Consider the following 24,548-nt stretch of genomic DNA (forward strand, 5'->3'; position numbering starts at 1 on the left):
AAATGTATATATAATTTTTTTATGTCCAATTTTTGGACATAAAATGATTAGTTGTATTGATTCTTAACTTCTGTTAAATTTATAGATATTAATGTTTCTACAACTCGTTAAATTCCGTTTTTATACACATAGGGTGAGTTCCAAAATGTGCTGAGACACCTATATTGAAAATATATAGTATGAACTTATCTTTTTTTAATATGAAGGGCAAGGAAACAGGATGTTCGTGTTAAATTATCTTTTTCTTTTTGCGTCAATCCGATGATAGAGACGATATAAATCTATTTTATAGATAATATTTGTACATTTAATATATTAAATTTCCAATCAATATGTTTTTAGTTTCTCTAGTTTCTAGTTTCTACATTTTTAAATTAAATATGCGAAAGCACATTAGCTCCACTACACATGCAGTATTTCCAAAATAAACAACATAGTATTTCTTCCATAATAATAAGAGTTATATACCTGATATATAAAGTTTATATTTATATGATTTTTGTATACATGTTGATTACTTTTGTAGAGCAAACTAGCAATGTGATACAAGTCGGTTCTAATTGTGTGTCAATATAATAGTTTCATGTATGTCTTTCCCATACAAGTTATATATTTGTCGAACTGAAAGATTTGTATTTACAAATATTTCGATGTGTTACAATACGTTATGTAATTGCTACATTAATAAAAGGGGAAATGAAAAAATTAGTATATTATTAATTTTCAGTTTTCCTCTTTTTCAAGAAGGGTCGCTCAAAGACTTGCTTCATCCCCGCCGCTTGATTATTGTGGAATTTGAGATTTTGAGCGGTCTCCGATATCCAAGGTGAATCGAACTGCGTCGTGTCCTGATCCACCAAGTGAGTATATTTGGTTCTGCCGCTGCGTCCGAAATTCTTTACTTGCATGACTTTCGGTAGAATCGTCTTGTCGAAATGGTCCTCTAAAGTCGCGCCAGAGAAGTCACGCTTGAATATAGTATCGTCCTTGTCCAAGTAGAATGCACCACGATGATAGTATTTCTGCAGGAACTTGTACTTTCCTTTGGCCGCCTTATTGGTGATCGTCTTAGGGTTTAGTCGCGCCTCCTGCCTTCGTTCCTCTTCAGTCATATTGCGGATACGCTCGATCTCCAAACGTTCCTTCTCGAGCTGCTCCCTCTCCTCGCGATCTCGTTTAATTCTTTTAAGCTCGCGCAGCTTCCAAGCTTCGTATTCCACTTCGTCGTTCTCGTCGTCCGTGCAAACATCGTTCAACTTGCTCTCGTGCTCGGTATTACCTTTATTGCCCGTCTGTGTCTCTTTCCGTATCGTTTCTTCTACCATTCTCAGAGTTTGCCTCTTTCGTTCCTCGGCCGTTTTCTTGGCCTCGACTTCCGCTTGCTTCTGCCGCATTGCCTCTTTTTCCTTCTCCATCACCGTTATCCTATCCTTTTTGCGCACGTACACAGGTTTCAACCGCGGACCAGTCTCCTCCTCAGAATCTGTGTACTCCTCCTCTTCCGAACTCTCCTCCGAGGTCTCGCCCGACCTTTCCTCCTCCTCGCCCTGTATCAATTCCTCCTCCGTCTCCTTCCTGGACAGCACTCGCTGCTTCAGGGCCTCCCGTCGTTTCTCTATCTCGGAATCCGACAGTTCCTCATCCTCGGACGAGTCAGAACTCTCTAACTTGATCCTCTCTCGCGTTCTCTCTAGCTCGATCTCGATAAGCTCGGGCTCGTGAATGTGTCTGTGTCTCTCCGCGTGCACCTCGGCCGACGCCTCCTTCTGCTGCCGTGTCAACCTTCGCAGACGCGGATCATCCTCGTCCCTACTCCTCGTGTGTAAATGTGAGGCGACGTCCGCGACGGTCTCGTTGTCGTCGTAACCCTTGTGCACGCGCCTCTCAAGGAAGTCCTCATCTTCTGATTTCTCATCCGAACTTACCGCTGCGTAATCTGGCCGCTTACCGGAAACGTAACGATGTACCTTCACCTTCTTCATAGACAATTCTCCTACAAATGAAACAGTTATTTAGAAATTCTGATATGCGAAGGAAATTTAAATAACATTGCATATCATACATATAAAAATAAAAATGTATCAAATTTTCTTAAAATAAAATAGAAACAAAGACATTTCTTGTAAAAAAAAAAAGATGAGTATCTTCTGCATCTATTGCAGACAAATTGCCTTGTATTTTCAAATATTTCACTATAAATATCTTGTCTGTTACCACTGCTGTACTTAATTATGCAAACGTGTGTAATATATGAATCTCTTAACAAAAATTAAGATAACAAAGATAAGCATAAGTATTTATCAGACGGGGTAAACAAAGTTATCAATGGGTATGCATTCAGCAGCTCAGTGAGCGCTCAGTGATTATTTAATATGATTGTAGTTTATGCAGTTATACTTTAATCCAACGAAGAACTAAAGGCAAGGACTAATTATATTAAAGAATCACCGAGCTCTCACCAAGCTGCTTTATCCACTGAACGCATCCATTTATATTATTCCTTGTAAACGCCTCTTCAATGCTGAAGACCATTTATGATGAATCACGTGGTTGTCAACGCATCGTTTTTATTTCCGTACTCGTGAAACATTTATAAAATTCGCTTAAGTTTCTCAGGTAAAGGCAGAAAAACTTTAATACCCTTAAGGTGATCCTAAAGCTGTCTGTAATACCTAAACTCGTTTTTAACAATTATTGCTTCGTATAAAAATTCTACAACTTGATGTTACAAAATGAGGGTGCAGGTCCATTCAGTAGACACATCAAGGAATATCATACCGTTTGTAGAATTAGGCTGAGACTCCAAACAAAAAAGTTAAGCGAAAAGTACGCGTACGTGAACGTAATGTACGTACATACATTATCGTACTTTTCGCTTAACTTTTTTGTTTGGAGTCTCAGCCTAATTCTACAAACGCGCGGTATGATATTCCTCGATGTCTACTGAATGGACCTGCACCCTCATTTTGTAACATCAAGTTGTAGAATTTTTATACGAAACAAATATTGTTAAAAACGAGTGTAGGTATTACAGACAGCTTTAGGATCACCTTAAACGCGAATATGTTAACACTTTCACTGCCAAATGGAATAAAAACGAATTACGTCTTTAGGCCAAGACTGTTTTTTGACCAGTCGCTTTAGTAATATTTTATTGTCGGTTCTTACAGCTGTGTAGTTAGGTTCTGGTGTATCGTAAATAATGCGCGTGACAGTGAGAGAGTGTTAATTAATTAAAATCTTTACTTCACTTTTTGGCAAACGTAAACTAACCTTTATCGTTTTTCACGGGCACAGCACCCGCCGTGCTTTGTATTCCCATCGGTGCGGGTGCTAAGGAATTGTTCGTCACAAAATAGTCCATCATCATCTTGACGCCGTATCAAGATCACGCAGTGTGTGTGTGTGTGTTACAGCGAAATATTAAAAAAATAAATAAAATTTGATCTCACTCGCGATAATCTTGACAACACCGTTGGCAATAAAAAATAAAAACAAGAAGTGACGAGTGCTACGTGCTACTGCTGCGACGACTGACGAGTGCTCACGGAAATACACGAGAACACAAAACGAACACGAGCGCTTCGAATCCGCGACCTATAAAGACCGACATAACCTATAGTCGGAAAAGAAGGACGCGTTATTATCGACGATCGTCAAGATTGAGGATCCACGTTATCGACTTTGTTATCTTCGTCGACTTTCGATTAATCGTTTCCACGTTGAAAAATTCTCAAAACAAACACCTCGGATTTAAGGTAGGCGTCTCGCTACGTGCTAGTCATGTGACTGTTTGTAGGTTTTCACGTTCAGAAATATATTTCAGGCAATTTTTGCTAAGGAAAAAATAATTTTATGAATTATGGTGTAAAATTTCATACGTGCCAAAGTATGTTACTTTTTCCAAATTATGTGATTTTTCTCATTTGACTCCGTTTTGATCAGCTGATCATGCGAGTCGTCGAGAAAGGTTACAAGTGAGGTTACATCTCCTTTTCGATTGAATTTTGACAATTACTGAGAAAGGGTTTCAAAACGCATGACAGGGGTGTCAATTACTATCCACGTCGGCTAAGAAAGACGAGCCTCATAACCTGCAACTACAGTGATTAGCCAGCGGCTTGCCAAGTCTTCCCAACCTTACCTCGACCAAAAAATGTCTGCTCGATTACCGCATTTTCACTAAAATAAACTAAAAAATTAGCAGCGAAATCTCCGGTAAACTATATATTTTATGGTTGCATCGGATTCTTCGAAATCTAATGTACAAAAAGCAATGTTTTTTCTCACTTCATCTAATCGAAAAATGCGAAAAATATGTGATTGAAACCGTGATAGAGCCTTCTTTTTCTGGCCGTCTGTATGAAGTAATGCAAAATTTGTGATTTTCGAGATCGATTTTCTAGAGTAAATAGTCGGTAAGGAGCCACAGAAAAAATCGACTGCAAAGCTGATCATATAATTTGATATAAAATCCAAAATCGAAAACTTTATCTAATACATGCCCTGACGAGACGACTACCTTAAACGCTGTATATGTATAATATCGCGCAGCAATATTACGCGCTGTATGCTGCATTCTCGCATTATTTCCGCAACTTCTCTCCTCGCTCCACTTATAATGATAATTAAAAAAATTTTTCCAAGAATTGAGACCGCGAAGATTTTCCGAAGAAACGCGCCATGAAGCCATGAAGCACTCCTCGCATAATTATACCTTATACCTGTCCCGACCGTTTGCGCAAAGGTGAGTCGCCTCAATTATGACTTACGACAGCTACAATGAAGATGCGCGACGGTTTCGATGTTTACTCCACGTAATTAATTTTCAGAACGCAGCGCGCGGCGACAGCACATTATTGGCGCGAAACACCATCAGGATTGTTAAATTTCAAGCTTACATCTATACATATATGGATTTTATTCACATATTGTTTTACGTTATATTTGCGCGAATCTTTTTGATGTAGACGATAAGCGATGTAAATTATTATAAATTAACTGATTGATTAATTAAGTTGATGTTTTTGAACCGCGTATTTTTAATCTTAAAAAATAAAAACTAATTTTAAATTAGATGCAAAAGAGAAAGATAAGTTAGATAAAATGAGAAAGTCAAGAGGCCAAATTCGAGCAAATAAAGAGGTTGTTATGAGAGGAATGCCAAAAGTAAGGTCGAAACGTCTCCACTTGTTTCATTGATCTTTGGACAATAAATTATTTCTATAACTTATAACAACCTTTGTTCGCTTGAATTTTTCTTCTTGACTTCCTCGTTTATCAAAAGTAAGGATGTGTTGGGTCTCCAAAAAATTGCAGTTTTACGCGTGCTCCAGAAACGTGAATTACATACTGAGCCTGTTTTCTATTGCTGATAACTGGCTGGAACTATTATATATAGTTCAGAGTTTATCTTTTTCCTTCCAATGTGGAGTAGAAAAGAATGAACTCTGAACTAGTGCAGCCAGTTCAACAATTGAAAACAATCCCATTATTATATATTTCACACGTAAATGCCTAACTTTGCGAAACATTGCCGATCGTCGTCGTGAAGCGAGGCGATTTAAGCGAGACGACGACGAGGCGCCTGATGACAGCATGGGCCGCGTTTTCTCTCCCGATCCTCCCGATGACCGAGCTGCGTTCTTCTATCGCATTAACGAGGAGACGAAGAAGCTGCCCGAGGTAAATCGACGTCGTTCCCCGGGCGGATCCCAACTCGCCGCATCCATCTCGATTTGAAGTCTGTCGGTCGGCCAAGCCTCAAGCGATCGCGGTCATGCCTCTCATCGCGATCGCGCTCTTATTTTATATTGTTTTATAATATTACAATTGCGAGAAACGCTATCGAAACGGCTATCGTAAATGACGGACAAAAAATGTGCCTACCTCAGGCGTTAAATTGATAACGTTAGCTGACAACAAAGATGTCAACATATTACGTTAAACCTTATCTACATCTATCGTATACGCTTTAATCGTAAGCGATCGTGGTCGTATAAAGAAAGAAGCTGTCGTAAACATTGGTGCGTATATGCATAAAATCACAATGCGTTATAAGTTGTGTTGCACAAACAGTAAATGGCGAAACAGAATGTCAGAGGGGCCAAGCTGTTACGACAAGCATTACGATTAACACTGCGCGGATCTTTTAAGGCACACGGTCGATTTTTCATTTATGATTCCCATGGAAATGGCTTCAACGCTTTAATAAAAAAAATTGCAACAGTTCCGGCCTATGTAAGTATAGAAATCACTTTTTGAAACCTTAAAGACGATACATGAATTTTTATAGACTTTTTGTGATACAGAAACGGTTTCAAAAACGCTTTAGACTTAAAAGTCCCAAAGTGCACGGGTGAAACACGGTGTCCGCGCAGTGTTAACATTACGATAGACGTAGATGGGCCTTTACAACTTTACGAAGAAATGACTGTGCGTGGAGAGAAAATACGAAAAATGATCGCGATACGAAGTCTTGATAACAGAAGGAGAAAAAGCCAGAATGCAATTGTCTCGTTGCGTAAATACATGATATATATATATCCGTAATAATCGCGTCGCTAACAACCGTAGGAAACAAATTATTTATGTCGATGAAATTTTTTGTTATCATTTTACTGCTACAATCAATAATGACCTAAATACAGCTCCACATTATTACGATCGTTATCGACGTGGTCGTTAGTGGTATAAAATATTTATGCAATAACATTCCAAGTCGAAAAGAATGATCGATCCTTTTTCTTCTATCTCTCTCAATACTGTTAAATATTAAAGAATAAAATTTAAATCCAATATTTAAGTTAAAAAACATTTTGTTATTTTTAACTACCATATGTGTGTCGAAATTTATTATTTTAACACAAAACAATGTTAAAGAGTTATTTTAACTCCATTGGTTTAGCTAAATTAATATTGTTTTAGTTAGATTAACGACATATTGAATAGGAGCAGTGGCGACTTATGTAATACATGATTATAAAACTGACTCAAATTGAGTATAATTTGACACTACAAATTTAAAGATGCAACCTACTTGCAATTATTGACAACATGGGCCATACTTTTGTAACAGGTCGTATTTCGGATAACGATACATGATATATATTGTAATAGAAATACACAAAATCGATTCTGGCTGTACATATAATAAATTCACAAGTTACAGTCACGAGTACGTGGCGCGCACGATGGAGAAGGCCGTGACAAGTTCGTCGTCGCAGAGCAAGATCGGAGACGATAACCAGACAGAAAAAAGAGACTTAAACCCGACGTCGCGCTATAATGAAGTTCCCGATATGCAGCAGCAGACACAGTTTACGTGTTCTTTGTACATTTCGCGTGCTGGCGGCCTTGAAGATCAAGGCCACGGAATCCCAGGTGATGACGCATTGCAATATTTGCTACATTCTGAAGATGAGAAACGCGTTTTACGATCTAGTTTATAGCCCATCAAATTCCAATTCATTTCATTTAATTAATAATATGAGACAGTTCACGTAATGTCTAATCGTGGAAACTTATGTTGACTGAATAGCATAAAAAAACATTCAAAAATAAGCAAACGTCTTCATTGATCTCGCTTTAGTTTTGGATCGACATTTTATCATTCGTTCCTCGATTAGATTGCAAACTGCTGCGATCTCATCTCGAGGAAGCTATCGCCGCTTCCGAGCCGCTGTCGACCTGGCGTGTCTCTGAAACTCCGTGCGGTCTCATAGCCGCTTTCGTGCGAGAAAATGACGCCGAGAAACTCTTGCAGCGCGGCGACTTAGCTCGAGTGTTCGGAGGACCCGTGCAAGTATGACAATTTTACCTGTAGATTCCACCTGACATTGCGGAATACGCGAGAGATAAAGAAAAACTGAGCTATAACTTGCAAACTTCTCGTTTATTTTATACATTCCTTTGCGTTATATTGAAATATTTTTCTATAGATTGATTGCATATTATAGCGTCGTATTTTATTATTATTTTGAAGCTATATCGCCAATTGGTGATGTTCAATTCTCAACTAAGTAATCTGCTGAAATACCTATAAGTAAAATCTAAAAGCTAAAATATATCTCTCTCAGCTTATTATTTTGTTTCCATAAGGTAGCGCGATTCTCTGCAAGAGATTCTCGATATCGCCAAGCCGTGCTTCTGAGAGACGTACCGTGGGCTATACCACTGCAGGATATAAATTCGGCTCTAGCGAAGCAGGGAATCATTGCTGGAAATGTCGAACGTTCGCGACAATTTGTCCGAGTCGAGGTAAAGAGAATGCTTATTTTTACTCTTTGAATTAGCCTGATAACACCTCATCACCTCTATTATGCAAATATAAATATACTATAATGGAAAAGAAAGAAACATCTATTTTCTGTAGGACATTAAGACATAAAATTAACATATACATATCAATTGAAATACGCAAACTGTACAGAAATGCATAATGCGCTAAATCAGTAATAAACATGTAATTCTAAACAAGTTCTCTAAATGGAATTCTCTGGAGTAAGACATCCTCAACCGGTTTTGAAAGTAACTTTCGAAATGTCTCATTACCATTCGGTAGTAATTACTACAAAAACTAACAATAAGACGAATATGTTGAGATAAAGATCGAAACGAGCCTGCCGTACATAATCATTAACATAGTCGTTAACATAAGTGCATGAAGTGATAGATAAAATATATACAAGTATAACATGATGTAACATGTTATAAATATAATAAATGACTCTTTGATAAAATGTGGAGGATATTCATCAATCCTTTGTCGTCCAGGTTTTTGACGCGGGTCACTACGAAGCTTTGCTGCGTCAAGGTCTGGACTTCTTCGAGGTGGCTCGTTTCAATGCGATTCCAGAACGCTGGTGGCGTGGCGCATCCTCGTCCGGTGTACCCTCGCGATACACGCCGGGGAACGACGGAGGCAATGTCCCAGAAGCGTATCAAGATACTGTATCGCAAGCGGCGGACAGCGTGTTGCAGTGCTACCGATGTCAGGGTTTCTGGCACATGGCCGCTAATTGCCGGCACTTGCCGCGTTGCGTCCGCTGCGGCGAGCCACATAGCGTTGAGTTTTGTCCAAGGCCGCGCAACAACCCCATATGTTGCCATTGCTCCGGGCCCCACCACGCCGGTAGGTCCTTTCCTTTGTCGAGGACTGTCGCATTATGTATATATCTGTGATAAAAATTCATTTATTTATTCAATATATTTCCTGTACTTTTTTTTTTTTTAATACAATCATATATCTCTAGCAATTTATGAGCAATCGCGTTGTTCCTTGACTCTTATCGATAAATATATGTTAATCAAATAATTATAAAGTAAAGTGCTCAACAGCTGGAAAGCGAAAGACACTAACGGGTCAGAAAAGTCGATTTCTCGACATTTAAAAAATACGCGATAAATGTGAAAGTCTACCGTGATTCATTCCGGAAATCGAATTGCGACACAGAGAAGAAATTTACGATTCATGCAAATTACCTCGCATGCCACGATAACAAATATTCATTCCTATTCATTATTCATAATAAATATAAGTGTTGAGCAATTTCGAAAAATACGAAAAGAATGAGCTAATTTCTCATCGTAACATGTGGAACTCGATTAGAATTCACTTCAAGAATCGAGTCGAAGCCTCTACCTACTTGTATAACAAATTACTCGGTCTCGCAAACCGCGGCGCCTTATACTTAAGTCGTGATAACAAATGATTTTTATTTCCATCCCATCATCCATCACCAAAGCCCACATGTATTATTGAAATTACTGGTGCGTTACACTCTCGTACGCGGCACGACTATAATGCTTCTACATTTTTTATTGCAGGATATAGACAGTGCCCGGTCAGACTGCAGCTGTCTAACGCAACTCCCGCGAGCATCACGTTGAGCACGACTCGCACGGGGGGAGTTCAATATCCAGCGAGCGCTACGAAGTCGAGCTCCATGTGCCATTCGCTGAGACAAGGCCATTGTTAAACATCGTTGTTTACCAAGCAAAATTATAGAGAAGCATCGGCCTCATTAGGCATGGTTTTCAAAATGTCAATGGAAGCGCGTAACATCTCTCCACGTTGCATAATAATCAATTATCGCGAGCCGCGAGTGAAATTTTGCCATACTAAAAAAATGTGGAAACGTTGATAGTCGCATCGTCACCGCGTACAAAAAAAACCCTCTATTCCATCGAGGCGCTCTTTCGACCGCGAAAAAAAATCGCAAACAGCATATGTTTTATATTTTACATTGAACACAAGTTTTTTTTTTTAAGATTTTCACTTTTAGGATGCTTTTCGCCTTTTCAGACACTATTGTGTTTTTTGTACGTTTTTCTAGATTTTTACATGCAAAATACATGGTTTTTTATAAATGTCAAATGTCTCCCGACAAGTTCTGTCTGCGATCGCGAGGAAATCCCCAAGACGTCGCTTTTCTCTTTTTTTTCTTCTCAAGTTTGAAGGATTCTGCGAACCTGCAGTTACTACCCGCGGAATCGTATTCCGCCGTTTCGTCCCACTTTCTTCGCCCTAGTCGTACGAATGTAGGTCTCCCCACTAGCGTATATCGCTGCTACCACCAGGTAATACCTCACGAGATCGTGGCCATCGTGGGAGAGGGAAGTTATACGCGAGTGTCATACCATCGCTTACACGTTTAGTCTTTCGACCGGCTACGTAGTCCGGTCTGTCCATGTGCAACCGATGGACGAGTGTGTTACAATTATACATACACCGTTTGTGCGCGAGAAGTCCGACCAGTCGATCAAGTTAAGGGTGCTAACTTCATTTTTTAACAGACAATTTTTATATAGGATTGAAGTATCTCCGCTTAAATTTTTGCGCCGTTTCTCTTCCGTAAAAAATTCGTGTACATGTATCATGTGCCAAATAATGTATCGACTAACGCGACGGGGTAAGTTCGGTTTTCGAATAAGGAAACGATTCGTCATATGTCAGTGCTTTTTTTCTTATTTTAGAATCTTCAAACCATCGTTATACGTTCTGCAAATAATTGGATAATCGCTCCTTCGTTTAGCGTTTGCGCGAATATTTCAAGACTGTGCGTCGTAAAGGCGATTCTAAAACATACGATATGAAGAATTTAAGGAAGCATAAAAGCACGTAATGTGCGGCGATTTTAAACATGATGGATCGCGCGCGTACGTTTATGCGTGCTTGGCACACCGCTTTGATAATCGCGCGCATTACTTTTAAATAATTAGCAAATGAAGATATGTGGATCTACAGATAAATTTTTGTCTTAGTGTGCGTGAATCATTATCTAAACAGTAATATATCTTTTGTATATTTGTTAGTTTCAATATAGTTTAGAAGCAGAACTTTTCACGTTGTGTTTACTTACACGGAGTTATGCGGGCTCTGCGTTACACTTGACTAACAGCATAACAAAACGAAAAGAGAATCGATAGTTCGGAGGAGAAGATGTATTCGGTGTGCTTGACGGTTTTTCTCGTCGTGTCGATATGCAGCTTGACCGCTCAGCAGCCAACGTTCTTCAGAAGCACATTCAAGGGGTTGAGCGGTCTCGCGCCAAGTGCCGTCGCGCTCGCGAAGGACGAGATACGAGCGGTTTATTATCACGAACAGACGGTGGCAGTGGTCGATCTTGGTCCGAGAAATGAACTACATGACTGCAATATAATCGAAGTATAGTAAGTGGTCTTCAATAATAAGAAACGCTATATAATTAGACATTACTGGATCAAAACCGGTTCTCACCGCGGTCATGTGTTTAATCATTACTCCCTTTTTATGCATTCTGCGCAATCTTTGACACGCACCGTTGACTCTTTCAGCGAGCCGTCCGAGGCTACGGATGTTTTGCGAAACTTGTCTATGACTGCGCGTCCGCAAGTAGTGTCCTTCCAGGAGATAACGAGACTCATGCAACAGTGCGAATTGTTAGACGGACTACAGGTGGAGGCCACATCCACTTTGCCTACAAATGCATTGAGTAGAGGGACACGTATAGCCGCGAGTTCCATCACTCTGTTCTCCGGTATTCTGCCAGGTGAATTGTTTATACCATTTTCAAACGCGTCCCCGCAGTTTCACAGAACTGCAAAATTTGTTAACAAAGACTAAATATGTATTCCAGGCACAAAATGGTGCGGTACGGGCGACTTAGCCGAGAATTATCACGATTTGGGCGATCTACCTCACATTGACAGGTAGCTTTTGAAATATAGAACCGTAACTTATCAATTTTCGAAAATATCGGATAGATAAGAATTTGTATACAAATTTGTATACTTTTCAGGTGTTGTCGTAACCACGACCTCTGCCCAATAAAAGTACGAGCTCAGCAAACCCGATACAACCTCACTAACTACTCCCTGTACACTAAGTAAGATCTTATCAGAAATTGGTAAAGAAAAGTCAATCGATTCTTTTTGATAAAAAGTTTTAGTGCATTTTTTAAACTAATGTATCACATTATATGAATTACTAAATTTCTTTGTCATGTTTAACAAGTTTCAAAATTATCTCTGCTTGTTAATCATCTCAAAGTTGTCTCTATATTAAGAGAATCAGTTTCAAGTCTTATCAGTCTTAACTTTTTACAGATCACATTGTACTTGCGACCAAGTACTTTATCAATGTTTAAAAGCTGCCAACCATCCGACGGCGAATTTGATGGGGCAGATATATTTCAATATCGTCAAGGTGCCGTGTATAGAAGACATAGGAAGAAATCGATATTCTTCCTCAGATCCATTAAGAAAATTTGTACCTGTGAAAAGGGTATATTAACTAAAAGATATTAGCAGCATATGTAGACAAAATTTTATATTCAGAAACTTTATATATATATATATATATATATATATATATATATATATGCTCCGTTCAATAATGAATAAAATTAATACTTAGTATTATATATACAATCGAAGAACGAAGAACACTATAAATATATTTTTATATCTACATTACATATTGTAAGTTATTTTTATAAGCGTCATGTACCTCTCTTTAAAAATGTTGTTTAACACGTTTTAACATACATTTTAACATGCGTGTCAACATACATTCATATACAATTTTCAATTGAGGAAAAAGCCTGATTCAGTGCTGATAAAAAAGGTATAAGATCTTTTATATTTTGACTAATACTGGACAATCTATGATTATACAAATTTCCTGCAACAATTTATTATAATAATTAGATCATATGTTATTATTCTATCTCTTTTTTAAAAAAAATCGAAAAAATATCACATAGTTACCTATCAACCACAGAGTTTCTCTCCTGATGTGCATGTAAGGATGCGATAACAATTTATTCAATAAAAGATGAAGATCCTCATTTGAGTATTTAGGATTCCTCAAAAGAATGTCTATCTTATCTTCACAAGAATCATGCAGTGTGTTAGCCAGTATACGTATGGATGCCGTAATCTGAAATAGAAAAGATTAAAAATGTGTGTGTGATTAAAACTTTCATATTTTGTTATATAAAAGAGAGAGAAAAAAAACAAACCTCGCTAGCTTGAGCCATTCCATCCGAATTGGAAAACGTTGAGTAAAGATAATCGACGACTTCTGGCAGAATAGCGTGCAAATGTTCAACGCATATCAACGAAGAAGACAACAAAGCCAACAACCAAATATAGTTTGGATTTTCGTACAAGAGATTCCGTTTTATGATAACTTGAACGAGCTCCAACTTTTCACTTTCTCTGTAAATATCAGAAACATATTAAATTTTATCTTGCAAATTTCACTATCTTTGTACTGTAATGTGTGAAAGTGAAAAATGCTTACGATATTTTATGAAATCCCACATGTACGTAATGTAAGAGCGAATATATTACTGAAGAAAGAACCAAGTCGTTGCAATTGTGCAACAGTAAAATTATATATTTTAGACAATGTTGCGCATGCAAGATAAAGAAAGCCTTATCGCTTCCTGCAACCAAATTACCGATTGTCCAAATGCAAATATCCTAATAAAATATAAATCCATGTAGTGTACTTCAAGTTTCCAACAAAGTTCACATTGTATTGGCTTTTACTTAACCCTTTCAGGACGAGAGCTTTCTAATAGGAATAAACTATCAAAACTATAGGTCGCTCTTTACAATTATAACCACAGAATTCTAAAATTTTGATACCCAATATGGCGAACCAAATTTTTTAATATGTTTAAATAATGATGCAATTTTCGTGACTCACATATAGATTGAGTTCGCTAAATTCGAATAATCTTAAAATTGCAAAATTCGAAATAGCAGATCTGTTCAGAACGAAATGTTTAACTTGTTTCGATGTACTCGAGCTAATGAATAATGTCAAAATGGTTGCCTTATTCTGGCGATCGTGGTGCAGAGAATTGTGCTCTGCTCTAACGAGCCGAAAATTCGAGATTAGAATCGAACTTAACAAAAACCTATATAAAGTGAGTTTTATGTAAATTGCATTATTAAAAGATTTAAATCCGCTATATTGGTTCCGCTATTTTTAATTTTGGCATAAAGATCGGACTAATAGTTTTTGAAATAAAAGAAATAGTGGACCACCTGTTCTGAAAGAGTTAATATTAGAGAAAATTACCAGCAAGGCATAATTTAAACTTTCCAGCTTGACAACCAGATACGGAATAACTGCTTTTCCTAATGCCGTGCATGCTTTTGTATTTCCCAGGGCAATATTGCAACAGCAATTGGCTGCATATAATTGAAGAGTAGGATCATTGCCAGATAGATCACGCACCAAGCCTGACAAGCTTTGATCCACTTTTAAAAAAGCGTTTATGTTCTCCTCCGACTGAAATGAGTATAACAGATTATATCACTCATTTGCGCTCTACAACAACGATATAACTCAAAAGTTATCACTTTTTAATTATTTGCAAAAGAATGTTGAGAATTCAATGCATTGAATGAAAAGCTAATATACAGCTAGATACTTTTATTCTTCTAGAATCAGTTACTACACCAAAATTGCATTTAAAAATAATATTACAAAATTTTAACGATTCAAAACATTCAAATTAATCTTCTGGAAAACTTTATTTTTCTTAGTTATGTCGTTATATCAAACGAGCGATGTATTATTAATTCGCTATTACTTTGCGTCTTTGTGAATGTTATTATCATTCTTAAATACAATTTTGTGAAATGTTTGGTAAAGATTATTCTAGCTAGCAAAATGCATACCTGAATAAGAGCGTTGGGCAAATATCTGTAATCAACGAGGGATATTCTTTTCCTCTTGAGAAGCTTCACTTTCTCGTCGATGTACTCGGAGGAAAACGGTTCAACTCCTGGACATTCTCCCAAATTAGTACGACTTTTATTCCAGGCGGATACGCGATTCTCCTTCCTCTTCATCAAAGCAGCCTCCCTTAATTCCGTTCGTACGGTTTCGACTCTGTCGCTGTCGTTTAAACGAAATTCCGCACCTTCATCTCTCTCACCATCGGCAGTCTGCATCTCGAACTGAATTTTGTCAGCCCTATATCACAGGCGAACAATCGAATGTTTGTCGCAAACTTTGCTCTTCTTCTTCCAAGATCCAATGGATTTCTGACTCATTAAACTTCTTCTTCCCTTTTGTTGGCACCTGCCTCTTTTCAGAAGTCAATACGGCCAGGAGTGACGACCAATCTTGTTGAAGTTAGTTTGCTTAGGCGAATTCACAGTTTGTTGATTCTCGGCGTGCGCCATGTGTGCTCGGAACGAGGAAGGAGGAAGAAGAAACGGAAAGAGCTGGAGTGGGGGAAGCTCATTGAGCCAAAAAACCACGTGGTACTATAACTGACAAAAACTACTAGAGTCAAGAGGAGAACCTCAATAGGATCGGAGGCGCCCTCTCGTGATACAAGACAAATGCGGAGATGCATTTCAAAGGCATTCGTAAACTCTTTTCATTCTCTTAAATGAGGAAGATCAATTTCTTAATCTCTCCTCCCTTTAACGGAGATTCCATCACTTAACTTCTTTTTCCCTTACTTCTTCTGTTTAATCCTCCGGGTTCAATGTGACAAAAATCAACATTCTTTTCTATTTATTTTTTTCTTCTTAATCGATTCTCTTCTTAATCGAGGAATATATGGGACGAAGATCAAGATCGAACACACTTTTTTCGTGGTCACACGAAACCACGCGTTATCCGAGCCTTTGCTCCAAAGTCGGAACATCGTCCGAATTTTCGAGTATGCTGTCCTGAAACAGCAAAGTTTCGATTCTTGAATTCATTCATAGGAGAAACTTACGCACAAATTCGGGCGTGATTCTATAACTCCTTAACGACAGTTTCGGTATCGTTGCGCAGCTTTTTTATTATGTATAATATCTGCGCAACGATACCAAAACTGTCGTTATTAAGAAATTACAGAATCTCCCGCCTCCTGGACATGTATAATACATACCTTACGTTCCGTCCAGGTATTCTTACGTCCATGGATCTCATTGGTATTCAATCATTCTCAAAAAGTCTGCAACAGAAAAGATGGATTGGTCGCAATTCTTCCTCTCGCTCGTCCCGTTTTCTTCCAAAACAGAGTGAGTCAAGTTCACAATCACGTTCCAGTTTAGTATAGAGTTCACTGTGGTCCTCCAGAATGAGGTGGTTCACCCAAAAATCGGATGGCGAGAATACGCACGCAAAGAGAAGCACGTATGAGATCATCTCGCCCCGTTAGCCTTCAGGCGTGTCTTGCGTCTGCCCTTCTGCCCCACTAAATTCTTCCGTTAGGAGGCTCATATCCCTAAAACGTCGCGCTCTTCTCCGATTCGGGAGAACTTGGTCCGTTGCAAATTAGCTGCGTTATAAATATCTCTGTAACAATGTAAACTATATACTATCCGTTGTGAGAAAAAAGTCATTCCTTAACAACTCTTACTTACCTCTTTGTGAACTCCCCTCGCCAATTCTGGCGGAATATCTCCATCCTTGGCGCCGGATCTTTTTCTTCGTACATCTTACACATGCATGTCCTTAATCTTGCGCTCATGAATGATTATTTTATTCTTGACTCCTTTCCCATATCTTCCTGCTCGTCCAATACATTATTTCATCTCTTCATCCTGTAATGTTCCTTTAGTTTTACTTTTATCACTCCGGCTAAGCTTTATAATATTCTCGGGGTGAAGTCCCATGAAACAGCGTACCGGCGTATGGTGTAAAATGTGTGCTGGTGTAACAAAAGCGAGCGTAAAGAAAGTGATTAGCCAAGTTCTTTTACGCCATATGCTGCTCTATGGCCGGTATTCACAGTCAGATCTTATATATAAGATCGTCTTAAGTTTATCTTTAGATGCTATACGACTCGTTTCATTGGATACGGAACTCAAGATAATCTTATATAAAAATCTGTTTATGAATACTGGCCTATGAGACTTAACCCTCAAGCGCATTCGTCTTACCTATGCTGGTTCGTTTTACTGGTTACGCTCTAACGTTATCCCAAAATGTCACTCTGGATTTCGTAGTCTACATAGCATCACAACTTCTCCACGTGTCAGATCTCGCGCTAAGGGGTTTCGATTCTAGTTGTCTTACTTCGTTGATTGCCTTCGTGCGACGATAAAGCTTTCGTCAACCATAATCTTCTCACCAAATTTAGGTTCTGTAGTTTATATCTTCTTGCCTTGTCTCTTCTACAATATTTCCTTATGAACCGTTCCCAGCAAGTTCTTATACAATTCGCTTTCCAGTCTTTCCTATCGCCGTACTGTTCCATCTGATGTGCCTCAAAACTCCATACTTGGTCCATTATTATTTAATATTTTCATTGCTGACTTGTCTCCTATTCCTTTTTAACTCTATATGTATGCTGACGATGTTATTCTTCTTAAATACTTCCGTTCAATTGACATATTTTGTACGTCTACGGCCTTTTAAATAGTGATTTGATGTCGATAGCTGAATGGGCATCCTCCAACGCTTTCTTTTAAGCGATAATCTGTGCATGGGTCCTTATTATTATGTACTCAATTTTTTGTGTCCATGTACGTGTTTTGAATGTGTCAGTGGGTAAACATTTGCGCGTGTGCGCTTATGTTCGTCTGAGATACGTGTATTTATTATACACGTTTCTATTTATCTTTCACATCATATTGCTATTCTGGTTTTATAACAACAGTATGTTAATGCCTCACCATTTGCACGTATTTCTACTTTGTCCATTCAGTCTATTATTATTTGTTATTACAATAAATTATTACAATAAATTTCTATGTTACTTAGGTACTATTGTTGACGCTTTTTTTAGTAGTTACCCTAGACTTATTTTACTAAAAAAATAATATTACGAATCGATCAAACTTATACTTCGTACGAGAGAAAAGCTTAAACCTATATGTATAATATTCTCTATTTTTTACACACTTGTGACAAATATGTTTCCGATTCGACACGATGTCTCATGTAGACATTATATTTTTCTTTTTACATAGCTATATATAGAGGAGAGTGGAGCACATTCGGACACGTTTATGTCACGAACTTAAGAAAATCCTAAATGGAGTAAGCTACTGCTAAAGACAAGGGGTATGATAATTGATGCAAGGGGAAATAACAGGCGAACTCGACAAACTTCAGATAAACTCGGAAACGTTTGCAGTCTGCGTATCGTCGAGCGTATTTAGAGTTCAAACGTTTCCGAGTCGATCCAAAGTTTGTCGAGTTCATCTTATTTCCCCTTACAGCGTTATCACGTACATACATACCCCGCAGGCTTAGGGCTAAAACACATAACATGGCATAGCGATATACTACATTGTAGTTTTGTTGAAAAATATCACAGCTGCGTGAGTCCAACTTTGCGTTGTAATTTCTTGTAAATAAAGAAGTTTGTAACTTTATCGTATTTTCTATATACTACCTCACACAAAAATGTAAATGTAACAAACTGTATGTGCAGAGAAAGTTATCATACCACATTAAATGATAACATAATCTATATTCAAAGTTAAATGTCCAAAGTCCAAACATGCCCCACTTACCCCTACGACACTGCTTTGCCGTTGAAAAAGAAAAACAAGACAAGAAACAATTAATTTTTTTCTTAAATTATTACTATACATCGTTAGACGAAGAAGGGCCGACAACAATATCATCTGCGTCATCATCTGCAGCACATTGTTGAACATGACTACTTTTTCGCTTTTTTGGAACATTAGCATATAATTTGTCTGACGACATGAGAGATAAATGTTTTGAATTAATCTTCATATTTAGAACGGTTTCCCCCCTTGATTTTAACGCCGATTTCAATACACAAATAGCATTTACAGCGGCTGGCGATAATTTGTTTCGTTTTCTTGTTTTAATGTCCGTTAAGAAAAACATTATCCTTTCCGGATCGGCGTTTGAATTCGGAAGTGACCTAATAGAATTCAAAAGGCATTTTAAGTTCGGATATTTTATTTCATTAGTTGAATATCGCCTTTGCAAAATTTGTGTCCACATATCGTCAAACGTTAATTCTAAGAAATTTTTTTTCTCTGTTACCGTAAAATCTAAGTTTAACGTAAACCATTCTCTTTTTAAACATTTTTCGTCAAAACCGCCGATAGTTTTGGCTATGAGAAAAAGATCATTGTACGATGTTTCTCTGTCAGAATTCATTAAAGCTATATGCGGTAGAAAAATTTTTAATTTCGATAAAAATACATTGTTAACCGGTAAGTTTTTATAAACTTCCTCGGCCACGGTAACGTAAAATTGCAAGCAGTTCTGTCGAATAGTTGCAATCTCCTTCGCATGTCCATCCTTCATCAATTGACGAAGGTATTCTTCGCATTTTGTTCCTAAACAAATATCAGTTAGCAATTTGTGATTTTCAACTTTACTAAATGTTACACTTGGCAACTCTTTTAAAACTGTCGATGTTAAAAAATTTTCACAAATTTCAGTTAGAAAATCTATTGCTTTTGGCTGTAACAAATGAATTCTTGTATCTACAACTTGGAAAAATTCATTAAATACATGGAAAAAATGCAAAACGTGTTTTAAAAACAGCAAATATGCTTTTGTTGTTACATTTTGCATTAAAAGCATTAGATTTTCCCCAGCTTTCGTATTTTCATTTCTAACAACTTCACTTAAAAAATGCTTTATGGTGTCCCAAGATTCGAGAAGTTTTTTTATATACGTGTAGTGAGAAACCCATCCCGTGTGATATAACTTTAAACTTTTGTAGTTTGTTTCTTGAAAACACTCGGAAAACTCGCGGAAAATAGACGTTCGCTTAGGACTACTTTTAATATATTGTACAAAACCTTCCACAAACTTCTTGCAAGACTCAGGTAACTTAGCACATGCAGTGTGTGCAGCTAATGCCGCAGAATGACACGGACATGATAAGGTCAAAACGCTTTTGCACATCTCCTTCAATTTTTTCTTAAAGCATAAATGTTTACCGGTCATAACCGACGCATGGTTGCACGATAAAGCGATAATGTTTGTAAAAGGTATTTCGAGCTTGTGCATTTCATTTTTAAATGCATTAAACAATTTCTCTGCACTAGCATCTTCCGTATCCACATCAATTAATTTCACTAATTGTGAGTGAACTTCTAACGTCTCGGGATTAACGTACCGAACATGAAACGCCCATTTTTCGTTCGAAATATCTGATATTTCATCAATGAAAACAGAAAACTTTGTAGTTCTAAGGTTTCCTACTACACGAGTCGTTTCTACAGGACACAAAACATTGGAGATTATGTTTGTACATTTTGTTCGACCCATGCTCATGCTTCTCAATACGTTGGAGTTTTCTCCTATGCCTTGAAAAAAATTTAGTATCATTTTCGCAGTTTCGTGTGGAATATTTTTGTCAGCGATTAAAGCAGCGTATCGGATCTCCGCTGATTTTCTTTGCGCCTCGAATCGCAAAAGCGATTCATCAATTTGCATTTTTAATTCCGTAGTCGATTCAGTCATTTGTATGTTACATTTTTCAAATTTATCCTTATGTACTTTGGATTGTGCGTGGCGATAAATTTGTGACAAACCGCCAGAAATAATTTTATCACAAATAGCACAAAAAAATGAACTTGTGTCATCTCGCACTTCGCGTAGCCATGGCTGAAATTGCTCAATCTCTAGCCATCGTTGTTTAAATATTTTTTTATGCGGTGGTTTCCTTTTAGAAACATTATCATCATCACATAATGATGTATCTTTTTCAACATTTCTTATATGAGACGCAGATTTCGCATGTCTTATTATATGTGATAATGAGCAGCACGAAAAATTTTTGTTACATCTCGTACAGTGAAAGAGGCTTTCATCAAAGGACACTCTGCGGATCCAAGTCTTAAATCGATCATCGCTGAGCCAAGCATCCGAAAAGCTTCGCTTCGTTCTTTTCCTTACTTTATCACGCGTTTCCATTTTAAACTAAAAATGTATATAAACAAAGGATGTAAAACAACTGTGATAAACTAACTAGATTGACTGATGCCCGTTTCCTCCAACGTGGTTCAATTCAGAATTCCTGTGAACTGCATTCAATTTTGTGCGTCAATTTTAAAGCCCCATATATGTGACGGAGGGTTAATTCATTTTCTATTTCTTTTTTTGGAAATATGTCACAATTAAACTAATCTTTTTCTTACATACAATATATATATATATATATATATATATATATATATACAATCAATAACAATTTTCTAAAGTAATTTCAGACTTCTCATTTGTAAAATAAAGTTTAATTTGATACATTTTTACTTAAAAATTTATTTACTATTTACTATTGCTTTTTTATATTACTTGCAGTATTGTAATATATGTAATTGTCTGAAGTATTACAAAAATTAAATTAAATTAATCCTAACTATTCCTTAATTACTTATATTTTTTAAATTAATTATAATAAAAAATAATATAATTAGAATTCGAGTTACTGCATTCGCAATAAGAGATAAATTAACAAAATTGTTCAAATTATTAATTATTTTATTGTAATTAAAAAATAATCATAATTAATTTAATTTTTGTAATACTCTTGAGACAACTACATATATTATAATAGTGGTAAAGTAATAGATATAAAAAAGTAATAGTAATTATTAAGAGATAAATTAACCAAATTGTTCAAATTATTTTTTTTTACTTTTAAACACTTTATGCTCTTTCTCTCTTATAAGCGTGCATATATGGAGCTTTCTAGTAATTGAAAAATGTATAAATGTGTACTCTTTTCCTATTTTTTACACATAGTTTGTAAAACATTTATAAGTAATTTACAAATTTTTTTTCAAACTTAATAATTATAAAATGTTAAGAAGTTGTGTAATAACAATTCGTCTGTCGCCAAGTTATTTTACTGTAATCAATCAAAACTTGAACATAATTCGGTCGTCATACATAGTGTTTATTAATTTTTAAATATTGGAGACATTTTTATATTACTCCACATTCTGATATAATCAGTCGCCTTTGATCATATAAACTCTACGTATGTTACTCTTTCCAGTCTTTAAATAATCTATTTACAAAATCACGTATAAACCTCTTTGATTTAAAATGTTTTAATATTTATGGTCCATGAATGAAAAATAAATGCTTTTAGTAGTTAGTTTATATTTTACAAGCAAAATGTTAGCAAATGGCAATAAATTAGTAGCAAAATTGGTCATATAGTTTGGCTACAAAACCGATATTATTTGTGTCCTCATTAAGCATGTATTTGCAAGCACAAGTCCGCTGATATAACATCTGATGTAACTTTTCAGCTGAACTCTTTGCGCTAATTCTAATCCGTCTTTTTTCTGCAACGTCTAAGGCTGATATTCATATAAATGATAGTGCCAAACGTAGTCCCAAAACTTCGGATAGGTCCCTGAGACCCCAATGTTTTTCGAGAATTAATATATAAAATAATCAATAATCTCTACTCAAGTCTCTACTCAATTCCTTCATCGTTGCATAAAATATTATAATATGTCGTAATAATCCACACGTTAATACGCTATACAAATAACTTTGACAGCGGTGCTCAACGTCGCTTCACGGTCACTTTCCGGAACTCTGGGAGTATTAATAAAATCCTTAAAATAGATTAATTTTTAGTTAATTTTCTTTCAATATTTATACAAGCTATTCTTACATTTGACGATGTACTGCCACAATCCATATTTTCTTCTTCTCCTTTTTCCTATACGCGTCTAGAAAATCGATACAATTGTAGGACTACATAACACATCTGATTTGCTCAATTTTTCTTTAGTAAATTGTAAAGCCTTGTGTCCCCGATGCTAGAAATTACTCCGAGATCTTGGCTAGAAAAAGAATTAATCAATCGCATTGGTCAATTGCCGAATTATTTAAATATAAATGCTCAATTTTTTCTCCGTCCGAGATCTCGGAGAAATTTCTAGTATCGTGGACGCTTAAGGCTGGAACGCAATACAAAGGTAATACATGGGCAATAGGAACAGGGTATAGAAATCAGAAATCATGTATAAATGCAGAATAAATAGTGGCACAGGATATTGCCTGACACAGACACAGTTTCCGTCACGTTGAAAATTCTGTGCCTATTGCATGTTGCCAACCAATCATAGCATTCAAATTTTTTAGGTTGTAGTTAATAAATTTTTTATTATTCCCTGTTCCTATTACCCGTACCTTTGTATTCTGGCCCTTAAGAAACACTTCGAACACCATTTATTTTTAATGTTGTAGATACTCCCAGAGTTTCGAAGTGACCATTGCGCTGTCCGAGCTACTTGCATATAGATTTCGCCTAAACAAAAATAATCTTATTAAACAACATGAAAGAAGAGTTGACATTTTGGTCCAACAGGTATGTGTGTGTGTGTGTGTGTGTGTGTGTGTGTGTGTGTGTGTGTGTGTGTGTGTGTGTGTGTGTGTGTGTGTATGTATATATATATATATATATATATATATATATATCTTTTTATTGTAATTATCCTCATGCCATATACTTAGAAACTGATTAATGTATTTATTTTTATAAAAATAATGCTGGGTATTTATTTAGAATACAGGCCTGACAATGCAGCAATTTCTCTTATATTAACAATTATATATTTAATTTCATTATTAGCATAACCTCAGATACTATCATTTCGCATTGTCGTCTCTTTAAACGCCGTTCAAACTCATTAACCTACCCTACCCTACCAAAAATTGGCATTTCCGATAAACGCCGATAAAGTTCAATTAATTTAAACTTTCGTTAAAAAATTAGTGGAATACAAAATCGAAGTCATCAATCGAGTTCAAATTTTTAACCACGTTGGAGGAAACAGGCATAAATAGATTGAAAACAAATACCTGAATATATACATATAATGTAGTTACATAACCTGAATATAATATTCTGGTCTTCCATCAATTGATCTTCACAAAATTCTTCAATCGAAAAGCATGTTCAAGATCTTCTTCGTATCGGTTAGAGGTTAGACGTTTAAAATAGTAGGCCTGTTCGTAGTCGCAACCATCAGCCATCAGCAGCCACAGACTTGAGGGTTCAGAGGGTGCATCCCGATAGAGAAAGAAATAGCAGAACGGAGCACTAACAGAAAAGAGATACGGT

General features: G+C 36.7%; 4 protein-coding genes across 6 annotated transcripts; 2 read left to right on the forward strand and 2 right to left on the reverse strand.

The window, feature by feature from the left end:
• Positions 1 to 43: 43 nt before the first annotated feature.
• On the reverse strand, positions 44 to 3,526 carry Mfap1 (Microfibril-associated protein 1). The gene is made up of 2 exons (XM_077400845.1): positions 3,274 to 3,526; positions 44 to 1,993 (listed from the first exon to the last, which is right to left on the reverse strand). The coding sequence occupies exons 1-2, from the start codon at positions 3,368 to 3,370 to the stop codon at positions 717 to 719; spliced, it is 1,374 nt and encodes a 457-aa protein (XP_077256971.1). The 5' UTR covers positions 3,371 to 3,526; the 3' UTR covers positions 44 to 716.
• Positions 3,527 to 5,140: 1,614 nt separating this feature from the next.
• On the forward strand, positions 5,141 to 9,982 carry LOC143894695 (uncharacterized). Its single transcript, XM_077401231.1, has 6 exons — positions 5,141 to 5,685; positions 7,166 to 7,383; positions 7,629 to 7,804; positions 8,101 to 8,259; positions 8,776 to 9,133; positions 9,829 to 9,982. The coding sequence occupies exons 1-6, from the start codon at positions 5,591 to 5,593 to the stop codon at positions 9,978 to 9,980; spliced, it is 1,158 nt and encodes a 385-aa protein (XP_077257357.1). The 5' UTR covers positions 5,141 to 5,590; the 3' UTR covers positions 9,981 to 9,982.
• Positions 7,065 to 24,457, reverse strand: LOC143894700 (uncharacterized). 3 transcript variants are annotated; one of them, XM_077401255.1, is made up of 14 exons: positions 24,287 to 24,457; positions 17,395 to 21,379; positions 16,876 to 17,055; positions 16,398 to 16,807; positions 15,184 to 16,191; positions 14,579 to 14,791; positions 13,790 to 13,971; positions 13,506 to 13,704; positions 13,252 to 13,423; positions 12,992 to 13,165; positions 12,580 to 12,755; positions 11,741 to 12,080; positions 11,364 to 11,652; positions 7,065 to 9,177 (listed from the first exon to the last, which is right to left on the reverse strand). In XM_077401255.1, the coding sequence occupies exons 5-10, from the start codon at positions 15,457 to 15,459 to the stop codon at positions 13,056 to 13,058; spliced, it is 1,152 nt and encodes a 383-aa protein (XP_077257381.1). In that variant the 5' UTR covers positions 15,460 to 16,191; positions 16,398 to 16,807; positions 16,876 to 17,055; positions 17,395 to 21,379; positions 24,287 to 24,457; the 3' UTR covers positions 7,065 to 9,177; positions 11,364 to 11,652; positions 11,741 to 12,080; positions 12,580 to 12,755; positions 12,992 to 13,055. The 3 variants fall into 3 exon arrangements, with proteins under 3 accessions (XP_077257381.1, XP_077257390.1, XP_077257371.1); XM_077401264.1 differs by having other exon boundaries at positions 11,803 to 12,755; XM_077401245.1 differs by having other exon boundaries at positions 11,741 to 12,755.
• LOC143895048 (uncharacterized) lies at positions 11,444 to 13,331 on the forward strand. Its single transcript, XM_077401832.1, has 5 exons — positions 11,444 to 11,673; positions 11,818 to 12,032; positions 12,120 to 12,192; positions 12,282 to 12,368; positions 12,589 to 13,331. The coding sequence occupies exons 1-5, from the start codon at positions 11,444 to 11,446 to the stop codon at positions 12,773 to 12,775; spliced, it is 792 nt and encodes a 263-aa protein (XP_077257958.1). The 3' UTR covers positions 12,776 to 13,331.
• Positions 24,458 to 24,548: the final 91 nt, after the last annotated feature.

The sequence above is a fragment of the Temnothorax americanus genome, unplaced genomic scaffold, assembly GCF_048541705.1.
Source record: "Temnothorax americanus isolate GAGA-0224 unplaced genomic scaffold, ASM4854170v1 Scaffold1, whole genome shotgun sequence".
Lineage (NCBI taxonomy): Eukaryota > Metazoa > Arthropoda > Insecta > Hymenoptera > Formicidae > Temnothorax > Temnothorax americanus.